General features: G+C 42.0%; 2 protein-coding genes across 2 annotated transcripts; one reads left to right on the top strand and one right to left on the bottom strand.

Moving 5' to 3' along the window:
* On the bottom strand, window positions 1,359-6,312 carry LOC110435746 (methylthioribose-1-phosphate isomerase). Its single transcript, XM_021461757.1, has 9 exons — window positions 6,044-6,312; window positions 5,861-5,916; window positions 3,625-3,780; window positions 3,388-3,487; window positions 2,656-2,798; window positions 2,458-2,563; window positions 2,059-2,197; window positions 1,708-1,976; window positions 1,359-1,599 (listed from the first exon to the last, which is right to left on the bottom strand). The coding sequence occupies exons 1-9, from the start codon at window positions 6,107-6,109 to the stop codon at window positions 1,531-1,533; spliced, it is 1,104 nt and encodes a 367-aa protein (XP_021317432.1). The 5' UTR covers window positions 6,110-6,312; the 3' UTR covers window positions 1,359-1,530.
* LOC8071692 (multiple organellar RNA editing factor 1, mitochondrial) lies at window positions 12,089-15,997 on the top strand. The gene is made up of 5 exons (XM_002449323.2): window positions 12,089-12,532; window positions 13,685-13,782; window positions 13,901-13,966; window positions 14,158-14,951; window positions 15,625-15,997. Exons 1-5 carry the CDS (start codon window positions 12,156-12,158, stop codon window positions 15,634-15,636), a joined length of 1,347 nt encoding a protein of 448 aa, XP_002449368.1. The 5' UTR covers window positions 12,089-12,155; the 3' UTR covers window positions 15,637-15,997.

Genomic DNA, 16,333 nt, shown 5'->3' on the forward strand with positions numbered 1-16,333 from the left:
AAGAAAAGACAGGCCAGGATTGATTCTGGGGCTGGATCGGTGATAACCGAACGAGGCCTCAGGGAGTTGGGAGAAAAAAGTAACTTACCAGGATTTACTCTACGCACAGTCGTATACATAGAGTTTTCTAGAATCGTAGAGTAACATTTTCAATCTTGTGAAGCAGCAGCTTACACAGCAACCAAAGAACTAATATCAATCCTTAGAGAATTAGTTTCGACAAAGAATCTGAAGCAGAAAGAGCTTTACTAAACATGTCCTTTATATACATATCAACTAATAATCTTGTGAAGCAGCTTACACAGCAACCAAACAACCTTTTATGGTGAGCCACATGCACGCATGGATGGGGTAGCAAAGCTAGACAGAAACTGAACACTCATGGGCTGTGGAAATCATGTACTTTGAAGAAACTATGAAAGGGTTGCAAGCCAGTTTTTTGTGGTAACGCGCTTGGGCTGGGGAAAGAAAACTAGGCAGGGGAAAGAAACACCCACTTATTTACTCTGAAGACACTACAAAGATTTGGACATTTTCGGCTCATCATGGTTGGATTGGATGGACTTATATTTTGAAGGCACTACGAAAGAGTTGGGGCATTTTCGTGATTAGTCTGCTCCAGCGTTTCTGTATTGCTCTGTTTTTTTATAAGCTAAAATTGCATAGTTTTGAATAATCTCATAAGAAAATACAAATTCATCTCATTTGCGGAAGGGGTTCAGTTACATTCAAAATCCGTAAACCACTAAACTTGATGCTGCGGACATAAGTCTGTTTTTCGCTAAGGACTTGAATTTCCTTTCAAAGTTTGGACAAACATAGAACATATCTTTTTTTAAAAAAAAGATAACTAACATATTTTCACCTAATAAGTTGTACTTGTAGAAAATAGATGACGTGACATCCCAAAAACCACATATATATGTCCTTGCTTCAGTTTTCAGTTGGTCACTTAGAGCAACTCCAACAAATATGTTATCCATATTATCTAGGCTACTTTTACATTTTCAAAGCAAAAATTAAAGTCCAATAGGTGTGCTATCCGGTTTGCTAAAATAGCAAGTTTGCTATTCCTAAACTTTTGCTTGTCATATATAGCATGTCGTTCTCACTAGCTATCTTATACAAAAGCTGTTGTGGAACTATATGCTTTAAGTGAGTTTTTTATTTTACACAATGGTTAATCTTGTAGTTTAGAATATAATTTTACCTAGTCTCTTAGAGATGCTCTTAGGACTATATTATGATAAGTTTTCAATAAAATTGACTTTGACGTCTTGTATTTATATCCTCTTTATGAGTGGGCAACTTGGTGTTGCTGGTATTCTGTTTTCTCTATATAGAAATATAGTCTTAAGTAAAAAATAATAAGGATTTCAAAAGATCTTTATTACTCCAGAATAGGCGTGAACACATCCTTGTCACATGAGCTTCACCAGAGCAATTTTATTGTATAGAGAAAACAGAATACAATGGTGTTGCTCCACACATTTATGTCATTCATTCAAAAACAACGCACACTTGAGAGTATTATTTTGCAGGCTGAAGGAATCCTTTGATGTCGAAAGATCCATCAGCATCAGTTTTTGTGATCACACCCTACAAATCGATCAAAAACCCCTAGTCAGCCAAAAACACATCAACAATGTTCTCTGCAAAATTGCCGATCGTATAAAGAAACATTCGAGAAGGGCCAGGAGAGAATACCTTTTCTGTTATGATTGCAGTGATCAGATTTGCTGGAGTAACATCGAAAGCAGGGTTCCAGACTGATATACCGGATGCAGCAACTTGCTTTCCCAGACCACCTTCAGAGTTCAGCAACTCCTTGGGTGATCTTTCCTCTATGACTATTTCATCTCCAGATGGGAGGGAGAGATCAATGGAAGTTACTGGCGCTGCCACATAGAACTGGACGCTATGATGCTTCGCGGAGATGGCGAGGTTGTATGTGCCAATCTTGTTGGCTGTGTCACCTTGAAATTTCATAAAGGAAACAAAATTAACAGTAGGAATATTTAGTTATATATAGATCGTAGAAATGATGTGGGTGCTTACCATTTGCTGCTATTCGATCAGCACCAACGATGACCGCCTTAACATGCCCTTGTTTCATCAATGCAGCAGCAGCAGAATCTGCTATCAGTGTTGCAGGTATTTTTTCATGAACCAACTCGAAAGCTGTAAGCCTGGATCCCTGAATATTGACAGTAAATCAGCATGCATGTTACATCTCCATAAACAACACTGAATGTTTTTATCTCAATAATAGATGTTCAAGGTTGTAAGCAGTTCTCGCTATTGGAAATTTGACTAAAATAAATTGATATTCAGTGATCTAATCATTTAATATCATGCCAGAGATGTAGCTCTAGCTAAATTCCACATGACACAACAAAAGCTGACATTTGACAAGACAAGTCAAAAGTCTAATGGCAATCCAAACAGAGTAACAACCTGGTTAAATGGACGAGTTTCGGTGCAAAAGGCCTTCTCTAAAACTCCCCCAGAATGAAGAGCACGTATAACCCCGAGGGCAGTTCCATAACCAGCAGTTGCAAGACTGGATCAGAGAGAAAGCAATAAAGTAAAACTACATAAGGATTTGAGCATCATACATAGATAAAAAGTGATACAACTTGATTTACAAATTACCTGCCAGTATTACAATGGGTTAGAACAGATATCTTTTCTGAATTTGCAAGCTGCCTTTGAAGAAATTCAGCTCCATGTGAGCCAATAGCTTTATTATCTGCCACGTCATCAACAAGCATTGTCTCTGCGGCCTCAATGTAGGCCTAATCGATCAAAGGAAATATATAACAGGTTAACAAGAGGTACAATTTGCCCACCTAAACCAAAGAAGGAAGCTTTTTTTTCCCCTCATCATCAAAGAGAGTCATGTAATGCAACACACCATTTTAGAATAACATGGTGAAGCTGGAATTAGCACACACTATCTTCAGGTGGTGTAAAACGGATCAAACTTAAATAGTTATATTCTATAACCAATAACCTTTCAAACATATGACATATAGATACAGTGTATGTATATCAATATTCTCACCAAGCTTCAGAAGATCTAAGAATATGAGGTTAACTCTAGGGTTTAGTGTAAAAGCTTGAGGGGAAATTTGAAGTGCCACGGCTGCAAAAAGTGTTGATTCAACAGAAGTAATTTCTGGCTTCATGTTTGTATCATCTCCTATCTGTCACTTCATCAGGTTGGTTAATTCCGTATTTACATTCAGAAAATCGATGTTGCAGGACACATTAGATATACAGGTAAATTCACACAGACATAGTTATTCATAATGATTCTGTATCTTTTTGTTTTTAGTTGAAAGCAGAAGGATGTATGTTTTTTTTCTGGGTCAAGGTTAGCACCTGAAAGATAGCTTTGGAATCTTTTGCAGTTTCAGCTGCCTTTGATACCAAAGTTTGGAGCTTTGTTGCAGCATCAGATAGGTTCACTGCAGTTGGTCGGCTGATGCAGAAACAAATAATAAAAATAGTTACATAGGCACGACTACAAATATACATGCTGGTCAAAATGATAACATGAACACAAAGACCAAACTTATTGTACACATAAAGAAAAAAAAATAGTTGAACTTTGCTTACCTGGATACAAGGTATTCCAATTTCTTGGAAACAAAAGAAGCTGCTTCTCCAGGCGTACCAATGAAATCTAAATCAGAAACTTCGACAGCTAATGCTAGTGCCGCTGCTATGGCTATTGCTGGAGCACCACGGACAACCATATCTCTTATTGCATTCCTGGGTAATATTAAAGGCTCAGTATAAAACAAGCATTATCCAGTGGTATCACTCGTTACACTTCAATGGTTGCAGTAGGCCTATCACCATGGGAGCACATAACACAATTGCTGGAATTTACGTATTTGTATTTTCTTCTCCAGTGTGATCAATGTCAATCCAGAATACCAAAATTTCTACTGATCACAGATTCAATATGAATATATGATAGCCTTGTACACCTCTATTGATGAAATCTATAAGTCTTATAATCCTAAACCCCAATAACTATTTCTCTAAGCATGCAAGCTATCCACCTAAGCAATGCAATACCATATTCAATTAAAATCCACTAAGCAAAACCTCAATGACTATTTATCTCAACATGCAATGCACTACCACATATACAATTAAAATCCAATAGCACACATGACAACTGTTCAAATAAGTATAGTCCACATCATCATACTACACAATCCACTAATCCGCAATTCCCGCAATAACGCGTGGGGTAACTCCTAGTTACCATAAAATAAGTCACTGTTTTCCTTGAACACAAAAGTCACTGCGATAATCACAAAGCAGCAAAATCCGCTTTTAGATTTAAGCAACAAGAGGAAAATTATCAGTTATCACGAGCTCCACCAAATCGATTAGAAATGTATACAAATCCATTGAATAAAAGAAGTAACAGTTTGAAACAAACAAACAAAAAGGATCCTGTCTTACTTGACCTTTAGAGTTCCAACAACTGCTAAAATTAAAGCCTGCATAACATAAAACTATTTACTGGTCTAAGAGGTTGTTTTGACGTTGTGGAGAGGATATGCTCTGTATGCTGCAAACAGTAAGCTGGTATCCCCAGCTAACTCTTGTTTGTGCTTTCAATTAAGTAGGACCAAGCAAAGGCGGGAGCCAGCCATTTCGATTAAGGGGGGCCGGACAAATATAATGACATATCTAAATATGAAAAATATATATCTAAATATATTTCTCATCAATTTTTTTAATGTTTTTACATACTCCCTCCGTACTCATAAAGGAAGTCGTTTTGAATAAGGTTTGAGTCAAATATTGAGAATATAAATCATGAATAACTTTTAATTGTTGAGTTTGGAAATATGAAAATCATATGAATAGATTTGTCTTGAAAAATATTTTCATAAAAATATACATATACTGTTTTTTGATAAATATTATTATAAAAACAAGGAGTTAAAGTTAGGCTTTGGAGACTGTGTTGATGTACTAAACGACTTCCTTGTGCGTATGGAGGAAGTATGTAGTTAGTATTTATAAAGAAAAATCACAAAATTGTTATTAAAAATAGCTAATTTGATATATTGTTATGTTGTAAAATGAATATTTATAGGCGTATGAAAACTTTTTGTGCTGTGTTTGGGGAGGGGAGGGGGGGTGCCCCTGCTAGCCCCCCCGGGCTCCGCCACCAAGGTCTTTGGTATATTTAAAAAAATTTACAGGTATGATAAAAAACAGCAGGACACAAATCCTACCCAGGGATGCACAGCAAGCTAAGGATGAAAAAGACCGTCGATGCCCAAAACTAGCATCCAGCGCAATTCCATCTGCTGCGCTGGCAGCGGCCCCTGCTCGCGTACTCACAAGATGCTGCTGTGGCTACAGTACAGGCGGCGGGGCCGCCGGCGCCAGGCCATAGCGGCGGCGGCGGCGCAACGCGCACAGCAATGGCCGAGTGGGCCGAGTCGTCCACAGAGAGAGACAGGCGACCGAGGGGAGAGAATGGGCCTTTTGCTTTGCTCCGTTGGGCTACCGTCTTCTATTGGGCCTACTCGTCGACACACACGACGCTGCAGCCCTTCGTCTTTCTCGTTCCGTCCCACGTCAGCAGCAGCTCGGCAACTAACGCCGGCGAGGTTGCCGCCGCCAGCCACCAGTGATGTGGTTGGGAAGAGAAGAGAGGAGTCGGGGGTTCTCTGCTCCGTTTCCTAACAGGGGAAGCTAGCTGCCCCCCACCCTACCCTAGTCCGTAGGGAGAGAGAGAGAGAGAGAGAGAGAGAGAGAGCTCCCATGGCAATCCAAGACGATGAGATGAATCGAGAAGAGAGAATCTCCGTCTCACCAGCCATCGACTGAATTCTTGACGTCGATGTAGTCCATGTCGAGCGGCAGCTTCCTCTGCGTCGAATCGAAAACTAACTCAGAATCAAAACCCATCAAGAACTCCTATTTTCTTGGAATCACGTCAACGAGTCATCCCCACTTGACACCACCACCACCACGCAGGAAATTAAAGAAAACGCACCTGATCGAGGAGCCGGAGCGACCCACGGGCATAGACGATGGACTGCAGCGCGTCGGATCCCACCATACTGGGCAGGCTTGCCTTCTGGGAGCGAGAACCGCCTGAATTGGGGGAAGAAAAAGATAGATTCGCGGCGGGGATTTGAGGTGGCAAGGGGGAAGCAGCAGCGGCAGAGCAAAGCGGAGGTGGCAAGTGAGTTGCGCTCGTGACGCTGCCTTGTTCGTTTGCCTCGGGATGAGCTGGCGGCTGGGCGAAGAAGAATGTCCCGCCCGCTTTGCGTTGAGGCCCTCGGTCAAATTTTTGTAGTGCGACCTGCTGGATTGATAAATTTGTTACTAGAATAAAAAATGTGTTTTTTTCCCAATGATGACTTTTTCTGTACGAAAGACATGGGGAGTTGTATACTTTTTTATCAGACAAAAAAAAACATCTTCTGAGTTTCAACGTACAACTAAGGGCGCCTATAATATCAATTTACAAATAGCTAGCTAGATAAGATATAGAAATAACAAAAAAATCTAAATATTATAGTGGAGAGATATGTGAGCTGTGAGAGAGGATTTTCTAAAAAGTCGTACTAGAGCTATTTAAGAGTTGTTAACTATTTGATTTGTTTCCTTGTAGCTAATAAAATTCTTTCTAAACTAGTTATTTGAGAACTATTAAGGAGGCCCTTAATATGTCATGTACATTGTGCAAAAAAACATCCTATGAAACAGGAAATAGCAGCATTATTATAAGATTTGACTTGTAATAGAAAATGGCTTTGAGTTGGTGCATGAAGGGAGAATCCATGCCGTTCAAGTGCAACCCGAGGCGGCAGCACGAGTCGTGCCACTCGACGCCCTGGAGTTCAATACGTGAGTATTCAAAGGGCCAAAATGCATACAAATTCCAAAAGTAGTGGAGGAGGAGAGGGGGAATCTTTCTTTGATCACTTGAGCCAGGGCCGTGAGGAAATCTGCTGACATTTGCCTCTGCTCTTGATCATGCGCTCGTGAGTGATCGCAAAAAAACAACAAAAAAAAAGATCATGCGCTCGTGAGACGATACTCCTGTGAACATTTTTTTATATTATCCCTTTGATAATATAAAACTCTGGCTACTGATACTTATGAAAATATAATATTTTATTTCATACTAAGCATCTTATGCATTTGACTAATTTGCCAAAAAACTTAAATTGAGGTAATGGTTTTGCATTTTGGCAAAGTTGACAAATGAGAGAGGAGACTTGACATTTTTGTCCAACCCCGGTGAAAGAGCATCTAGGCCCCTAAGTGATTTCGGTGATTAATGACATTGTTGATTACTATGACTAACGTGTGTTTTGCAGAGGCAAAGTCATAGGTAAGGTCATGGTAAACAGGGACTCGATGAACAGGGACGTACATGCCTACTTAATAGTGGAAATCGTTTCGGTTTTCAAAGGATGGATGGACATCGTCGAGACTAGACTAGGTCTAAGTGCCATATGGTGAAGAAGGGCACTTAGAGTAGTTTAGGACTTTGTTTTCCTTTGACCGTACTATTAAGAGGGGCTTTGATCTAGTAGCTTGACTTAGGCAAGGCTTTAGGTTTAGGTGTGGTGCACACTTGGTAAACCTAGCACTAGGCAGCTCAGAGATAGTCCTTAGATCGAGAGGAACAAACTTCGTGTTGAAGCGATCGCGTTTCGACGAAGTTTGGGTGCCCAAAGGAGCACCGGACGCTGCACCGGACGCTCTGTGAGTGCGTCCGGTGAGGTCCTTAGCCGTTAGAATAGTGTCGTGCTTAGGGTTAGGCACCGGACGCTAGCACCGGACGCACTGGGTAGCGTCCGGTCCCTTACCTAGGGAGCTTGCAACGTTCCCCTGAGCACCGGATGCTAGCACTGGACGCACCGGGTAACGTCCGGTCCCTTGCGCAGGGAGCATGTAAAGTTTCCCCGAGCACCGGACGGTGCACCGGACGCCGAGCTTTGGACTTTGTGGATAGTATTTATACTCCTCCACCTCGTCCATGAGAGTTCTCTTGCCCATTTGAACATCAGAGAACCTTGTTGTGGAGCAAGAGAGTTGCAAGAGCCTAGAGAGGATTGAGATTTGAGTGATTTCTTGAGAGAATCCTCCTCTAGTGAGTTCCAAGAGTCAAGTGTGCATCCACCACTCTCTAGTGCCTTGTTTGGGTCAAGTGAGAGTTCGTTGCTTGTTACTCTTGGTGATCGCCATCACCTAGACGGTTCGGTGGTGATTGGAGGCACGAAGACCACCTGGAGTTCTTGTGGGTGGCTCATGTCAAGCTTGTGAGCGGTTTTGGGCGATTCACCGCGACGGCGTGTCGAAGAATCAGCCCGTAGAGAGCACTTGGTCCTTGCGCGGACCAAGGGGGAGCAAGACCCTTGCGCGGGTGCTCCAACGAGGACTAGTGGAGAGTGGCGACTCTCCGATACCTCGGCAAAACATCGCCGAGCACTTTCTTCACTACTCCTTTACTTTCTAGCATTTACTTTGTGCTTTTACATTCTTAGAATTGCCATGCTAGAATAGGATTGGAACTAGGTTGCAAAACTTTTATCCGGTAGCTCTCTAAGTCACACTAGGCACAAGGGGTTGAATTGGAGCTTATAGGTTGCTTAAATTAAATTTAAAGAAGCCCAATTCACCCCCCTCTTGGGCATCTTGATCCTTTCACCCGGACAACTTGGCAAAGATGGATCGGTCTCTCCACCTACGCGGTTTCAGTCTCTCACGCGTCTCTGACTCCTCTTCGCGCCATAGAGGGGAAACTTCCATCGCGACATACCGTGACACAAAGTCCCACCACGCGCCGCCGTCCGCCTCGTGAAGAAACCCCTCCACACGCGCCGTCGTCCCGATCGCGATACAAAGTCAGCACGTGTCGCCGTCCGTCTCGCGTCAGAAACACCTCCACACGTGAACGCACCGGCGCGAATTGAAGGAGGCGGCGGCGCAACACATCGCGCGGGAGAACGCGCGAGACTTCCCGCGTAACGGAGGGGACGGCGCGAAGAGAAAAAGCGCGTGAAAAAATAACGACCTGGTCCACCATTTGGTTTTACCAACTCAATTTTGCCAAAACCATTGGAGACACTCAATTTTGTGACTTGGCATATTGATTTAAGACTTGGCAAACTCCTTGTTTTGCAAAACAAAAATTGTAAAACCGTTGGAGATGCTCAATGTTTATGTTATGATTGAAAATAATTTTGTGGTAGGTCTAACATGTCAATCTAATGCTATAGGTATCCAAGGCAAAAGTTAAAAAGGCTCTCAACTTTTATATCCGGTAGATACAGGGCTCCGTTGGTTGCTGATGCCAGCGTTCCTTGACAGCCATCCAATAGTATTTTACGCTCACAAAGTTTACAATGGTAGCCAAGGCAGCACTGCCTTGAAGTGCAGCCAAATAGAGCCACATTGTCTATGGGTTTCTCTAACTTATTTACTTAGAAAAGAGAAACCTGAGGTATTGTAATCTTATAGGTTGCCAGATTTGGATCTTAAAAGCTAAGGGAGGATAAACCTGAGGTATTGTAATCTTATAGGTTGCCGGATTTGGATCTCAAAATCTAAGGGAGGATCTCAGGGTGGCATGTAGTGTTATCGGAGAGCTTGCGTCAAGATGAAGCATCTTCAAGAAGGGCTTGTGGCCATCCGATGCTCATAATCCAATTTAGACCATTTCACCCTGGGCTAAGTGGTTCAAGGCAAATACCTAGGGGTAATCTTGGAATATGTAATGCCCAATAAATAAGGAATAGAGGTTGTCCAAGACTGCCATCTCTCCCGCCCTAAAAGTCATTTGTTTAGGCAAGCAAAATGTTTCATGTTTAGAGGAGATTGGAAGTATAGGTGAACACCTCTTGCTCTAATTTTTCATCTCGAGAGGAAGGATGAAGGGACAAGGCTAGACCTTATGTTGTAACGAAGATTTTGTGGCTTTCTAGTCAAGTTGTTAGCTGAAATATCAAGTTCCCTCTTTTCCACCTCCGTTTCCTTTTTAAGTCATTTTTGTGGCCATTTTTGGTGACTTTTTATTTGCTACTTTGGCTAGGTTGTAGGCTCGATTTTGGAGTGTTTTAGGACTCTTGGAACTTGTTTGAAACATGGCTTGAAGCAAGCTCTCATCTCTTCACAAAACTCTCCCTTTCAAGCCTCTTTTGGTGATTTTTTTTCAGATATATTTGATCCGGAAGTTTCAGATTGTTCGTGGTTGATCTTTTGGAGATATTTGGGAACTTATCTAGCTATTAGTTTTAACTGATTTTCTACGAGCACCTAGATATCATCATTTAGAGGTTTCTTCACAAAACCCTAATTTCAAAGAATTATTTTGAAATCTCCTTCAAGTTTTGATCTTTTTGAGTTGATATCTTAGGATAGATTCTAAATGGGTTAGTCAAGGTTTGTGCCAAGTTTTAGATTTTTTGGGACTTGTTTTAATTTATTTTAAAATTGTCTTGTTAGAAAATTCTGCTGGAAATATAAAAAACTTGCTCAGGCTGATTTTGGAAATTAGCTCAGGCTTGTTTTGCAACTTGCATTGATTGAGTTGATTTTTGGTGGAGATCTTGTTTATGGTGTTTCAAACCTCTCCATAAAATTTCATGATCTTGAAGGTTGTTTGATCAGTTTTTTTTTTTACTTTTGTGAGTTGTGTTTCAAAAAAAAAAAAAACTAGCCTAGATTCTTTTGCAGTTGGTTTCCGAGTTTGCTTATTTTGATCTCCATTTGCTTCGGTGATTGATGTCGCTTTTTGGCTTGTGTGATCTATGGTGGGGGTAAAAAAACGCTTAGGTTGTTTTTGGGATTCAGGCCAACTCTTCGATGAGAATTTCATTTAGCTATCACTATCATTGACTCCTCTTTGGTCGTCTGCTCAGTCCTTCACCCTTCTCAAATTTGAAACAAGCCCTATAACTAATTTGCTCATACATCCAACCTGACAATATAGACATAGACTGTCTCCAACAACTAGACATAACACAGGAGACCCGTTGGATGGTAAAGGGCACGCCGTGGCAAATGAGGTACGCACCTAGCTAAAAGTTGTTTTTTTACAACGAACGCAAATGAAACAATAATGTACTTTTTTCTTTTCTCCACCTCCGGCGAAACAGCTGTTTGGATAGCACCATATAAAACGCTTATCTGAATTCACCTGGACTATTCTATTGGACAACGTTTTTGTCCGCTAAAACAATGTGAAGCACGCATTTTGGGCTTGGATTCATCGTGATTGCTCTGTCGCATGGGAACACCTCAAGGGATGGGAGTGAATCAATTGGCTTTTTAGGGCCTGTATGGATTCAAGGAATTTCAAAGGAAATCTATAAGAATAGCAAAACAGAGGAACAGAAGTAAGAACGAGCGTTTGGAACAAAGGAAATGCTTATTCCTTTCCTCCGGAACCGTAGGGGCAGATGCTCATTTTACAGGAAGGAAAGAATCCAGTCAATCTTCAAGTTTTCTTTTCATGCGTGGTTGCCCGAGGCAAAGCACACGTCAAGAGAGAGAGAAATGAGTTAATCACAGGATATGAGGAATCTGCCACCATCCTGCTGCAATGGTGATGAATCCCTTAATTGTTTCCTGCGTTAATCACTGCCATGGGTCCCACCAAAAGTGAATTTTCCTACGTTTTGATTCCTACGATCCAAACATCTGTCCAAGTTCATTTTCTTTAGTTTTCCGATCCTCTATTTTTTATCACATTCCTATTCCTTTTTTACGTTTTTTTCTTTTCTTGTTTTTTATATTCCTTTATTCCAAACATACCCTTCAATGAAAGAACGGGAGATGGCAAAGGTGACGTGTCTGTAGCTACGAATAGCCCACCGGGCCATATGAGCCCATCTACGGCGCCGTAGCCCACCGGGCAGTGCCACACACCAAGCGAAAACCAAGTCCACTCGGAAAAAAAAAAAGAGAATCAAACAGAATGGGTGCGCCGGGCCCGCACTTCACAACGACCCGGACCCACTTATCAGTGACGGGGCTTCGCAACCACTAGGAGCCACTAAACCCCCATTCCCCAGCCCTAAACAGCAACCCCTAAACCCCAGAACCTTCTGCTCCCGCGCCGCCGAAACCCTAGTCCCCCCCACGCCATGGCCCTCGCGCTGCGCTTCCGGCGTGTCCTCGCCGCGGCCTCCACCTCGGCGCCCCTGCTCCGCCCGTCCGCCTCAGTCGCCCGTCCCTCCCCCCTCGCGGCCCCCGCCTCCTCCCCTGTCGCGCCGCTCCCGCGGGCGCCGTGGCGGCTCCTCCCCGGCGGCGCCGCCGCCGGGTTCCGGTCCACGGCGGCGGCGGCTGCGCGGGGCGGTGCCGACTACGGGGCGTCCGACAGCAAGATCTCCCCCGACGAGATCCTCTTCGAGGGCTGCGACTACAACCACTGGCTCATCACCATGGAGTTCCCGGACCCCAAGCCGTCGCGCGAGGAGATGATCGAGACATTCCTCCAGACCCTCGCCAAGGTCGTCGGGAGGTACGACTTCGTTCCTTTTTCGCGACGAAATGCGTGGCTTCGTTACGGATTGGGCTTGCTGTTGTGGTGAATTGGTTGTTGTAGTCGCTGAGACGCGATTATGAATTGTGCGATTGCTTCATCTTGTTGTGCCATGGCTTGCCCTGTGGGTTATATGGTACCAGTCGGGTGTTTGATCTAAATTAGATGCTACTTCTTGTGTGTCAATTAGATGCTGTTATGCTTGAGATCAAGTACTGTAATTATCAATGGTGTAGAAATATGATTATCTTTCAGGTGATAGGACTAGAGTTAAACTAATGAGGTTGTATATTGAGCACGAGTGATTTGAGGGACATTACGAGCCTGATTGGTTGCCTACCAAAATTTGCTATGCCAAGGATTTGGCAAGCCATGATTTTGGCTAGTATTTGGTTGGCTACCAAAATTTGCCACCTTCTCACATTTGGCTTGCTAAATCTTTGGCAATTTTTTTGCCCAACTTTTGTCTTGCCAAATCCTTAGTATGGAAAATTTTGGTACCAACCAATCAGGCCCTACGCCTAGAATTGCAATGAACATATGTACCAGAAGTGGTATTATTAGTTTGTGTTAATGTGATGTGAGATTAAAAAGTTAGCTTATAGTGCCAAGACCATCTACCTCCCTTTCTTGTTTACATTTGGTTCAAACATTTCCAGGGGTAGTTTCTATTTTGGGGTCTAAAGTATTGTTAGGTCCACATGGATGTTTATGTTGAAACATGAAAGATATCAGGGCCCACCTGAAACTAATGGCATGACTTTCAAGTTTCAAGGATCACACGTGTACAGTCTACATCCCCTAGTTTCTGCAGCATTGTACTTTACATGGTACTCAGCGTTTGACTAGCTGGGATCTTGTGCCACTGATCGAAGATCAATGTTCGGTTAATTGCCCCCATGCAAATATTCGTATTTTGTATATACTTAATGATTTGAATTGTAACTTGTCAAGTTATTGTTCTGTTGATGCTCAATTCTATTATTGTATATATTTAGTGGCATAACTCTCAGCTAGTCAAATCATTTGACTTGTTGCCCTTATATTTCATAATCTCTATATGAGATAAACAGCTAGTTTCAACAAATCAATGTAATTTGCCTCATTTGCTGGGCTCTGAATTTCTTGTAGTTATGAGGAGGCCAAGAAGAGGATGTATGCTTTTAGCACGACGACTTATGTTGGTTTTCAGGCTGTAATGACTGAGGAAATGTCAGAAAAATTTAAAGGTGGGTGAAGTAGCTAATGAAATTAAATTCATTTCATTTTTTTCTTGTCTGTAACTAATATGATTACAACTTTTATAATACATTAATACTTACCCCCCTGTCTTGGTATTTTGGTCAGGTTTACCTGGAGTAGTTTTCATTCTGCCTGATTCATACCTATACCCAGAAACAAAGGAGTACGGAGGTCTGACCCATTCTCATTTTTATTTACGAGTTGATAAATTGAATCAGCTTTGCTTGTATACCTTATTAGTAAATGAAGTGATCTTTAAATTTCCTCGAATTTGTAAACATGCCACATTTTTATGTTTATAGTGCATCCAGCACATGATGCTTGTTAGAAATTCATTCTGATACATGTATTGATTTCACCAGGAGACAAATATGATAATGGTGTCATCACTCCCAGACCACCACCTATTCATTATAGCAAACCATCAAGAACTGACAGGAACCGTAACTACCGAGGAAACTATCAGGATGGCCCTCAACAGCAAGGAAATTACCAGAACCGTCCTCAACAAGGTGGTTACCAGAACAACCCGCCACAGCAAGGAAACTTCCAGACAAACCGCTCACAGCAAGATGGAAGAGGCTATGCCCCACAGCGGAATTATGCACAAGGTGGGCAGGATGGTAGAGGTTTTGGAAGGAATGATTACGCAGACCGTTCAGGCTACAATGGGCCACCTGGTGGTTTTCAAGGTCAAGCTCAGTACCAAGGGCATGTAAATCCGGCTGGACAAGATCAAGGTTATAACAACCCACAAGAGCGCAGGAACTTCCCGCAAGGGCAGGGAGGAGGTTATAGGCCTGGTGGTCCTTCAGCACCTGGGTCTTTTGGTCAACAATCAGCACCTGGGTCTTTTGGTCAACAATCAGCACCTGGGTCATATGGCCGACCATCAGCACCTGGGTCTTATGGCCAACCATCAACACCTGGATCTTATGGCCAACCTTCGACACCTGGATCTTATGGTCAGTCATCAACACCTGGTAACTATGGGCAGGCACCTCCATCAGCGAATCCAGGTGGTAGAGTTCCTGGTGCGAATCCTAGTTATGGTGGGGATGGCAGACAGGGGACAGGACCGGCATATGGTGGAGATAACTGGCAAAGAGATTCTGGTCAGTATCCTAGCCCAGGTGAAGGACAAGGGAACTGGCAGGTATGAGAGCATTTGATATACAATTTCACTTTTAAATTGCCATTACTGTTTGAATTAAAATAGAGCAGTTTAAACCAGGACACTGTGTTTTGCCAGTTCTAGATTGAATTCATACACCGACTATGTATAGGTTCAGATCTCTGACTACCTTCTGTTACGATTTTTAGATTTGTGAGCTAATCTGTTCGTTTTCAATTCCCATGCTGCTATTTGTTTAAATTAGTTTTTGTAGAGGACTACAGTAGAAGTGCAGGAATACATCAGAGCCAGTTTTAACAACAGCTTTTTCATGCAGCAGCCTTTCCTAAGAGGAACATGCATGTTACATTCTTTTCTTTTTTTGGTACAAAAATAGTTCCATCTGCTTTTTATAGAAAAGAAAGAAAAAGGCTTGGAACCGCACATTGTGGCTACTAGCTTACCAGATTGCATAACTCTTAAGCGAACTAAAATTTGTAAACACAGTTAAAAGTTGTGTGTATGTTGTATCAGGAAGCAACCAGACACAAATTGAATATACTGTGAGACATTTTGATAGTTGCTGAACCATATCTACTACTAACCAATAGTCTGTCTGTATTAGGCGCCTACAGAAGCAACAGGTCACTAATAATATATGAATTTGTGTTATCCATTGCTGGTCATTGACACTTAATCTTTCGCCATTGTGCAGGGAAGGCAGTAAGAGCTTGAGTGTTCCATTGAAGACAAGCATGGTACTTGAGATGTAGAAATCCCCACCTGTAAAATAAACAACTCTGGTTATTATTCTTCTCTCTTTTTTGCTTGTATTCGAACTCTAAACTTATGGACACGTGTTATTACCAGACCTGCCGATGCAAATTACTATTTTAGTTTTTTTTGGCCGGATGTTGGCATTTTTAAATGGCACAGAATGTGGAACTCTCCGTTGTCTTCGTGTATTGTTTGTAGGGATGATGCACTGTAAAACACGTGCCAGTTACTATAGTAATTCTGAGTGGAGTTGTTTGTTTTGTTCCACGGTCGGAGCGAGGCAGATTGAATGAGATCCAAAATTTTGATCATATGGGATCCCTTTATGTGTGATGCATGCATCACCAATAATGATACACACCTTTGTGTGGGATGCATGTATTTTCAATTATTGTTCTCCTAAGCGTGTATGTTTAAGCTTATCTGTAGAATTTGTTAGTCATTCAGTAGTGTTTTTCTATCGTAAAAAAGAATCAGCGAATAGTAGCCATAGTTTTTCAAACAAATCTAAATGCCAAATGGTAATTAGTTGGTCACTCGTTGTTTGGCCATTATTTGGTCACTTGTTTGGTTATTGTTTGGGTTATAAATGGTTACTTAAATTGGTGAAATGACCATTTAAATTGGATAAATGGTCGATTATGCTA

The sequence above is a fragment of the Sorghum bicolor genome, chromosome 5 (genome assembly GCF_000003195.3).
Source record: "Sorghum bicolor cultivar BTx623 chromosome 5, Sorghum_bicolor_NCBIv3, whole genome shotgun sequence".
Lineage (NCBI taxonomy): Eukaryota > Viridiplantae > Streptophyta > Magnoliopsida > Poales > Poaceae > Sorghum > Sorghum bicolor.

Bases quoted from the DNA above. Each gene is read 5' to 3' on its own strand.
- LOC110435746 (XM_021461757.1), bottom strand. From the start codon at position 6,109: ATGGTGGGATCCGACGCGCTGCAGTCCATCGTCTATGCCCGTGGGTCG. The intron at 2,198-2,457 runs GTTGTTACTCTG...GTCAATATTCAG, and splicing joins AAACTCGTCCATTTAACCAG to GGATCCAGGCTTACAGCTTT. The intron at 1,600-1,707 runs GTATTCTCTCCT...ATCGATTTGTAG, and splicing joins CTGCAATCATAACAGAAAAG to GGTGTGATCACAAAAACTGA.
- LOC8071692 (XM_002449323.2), top strand. From the start codon at position 12,156: ATGGCCCTCGCGCTGCGCTTCCGGCGTGTCCTCGCCGCGGCCTCCACC. The intron at 12,533-13,684 runs GTACGACTTCGT...AATTTCTTGTAG, and splicing joins CTCGCCAAGGTCGTCGGGAG to TTATGAGGAGGCCAAGAAGA. The intron at 13,783-13,900 runs GTGGGTGAAGTA...TATTTTGGTCAG, and splicing joins AATGTCAGAAAAATTTAAAG to GTTTACCTGGAGTAGTTTTC.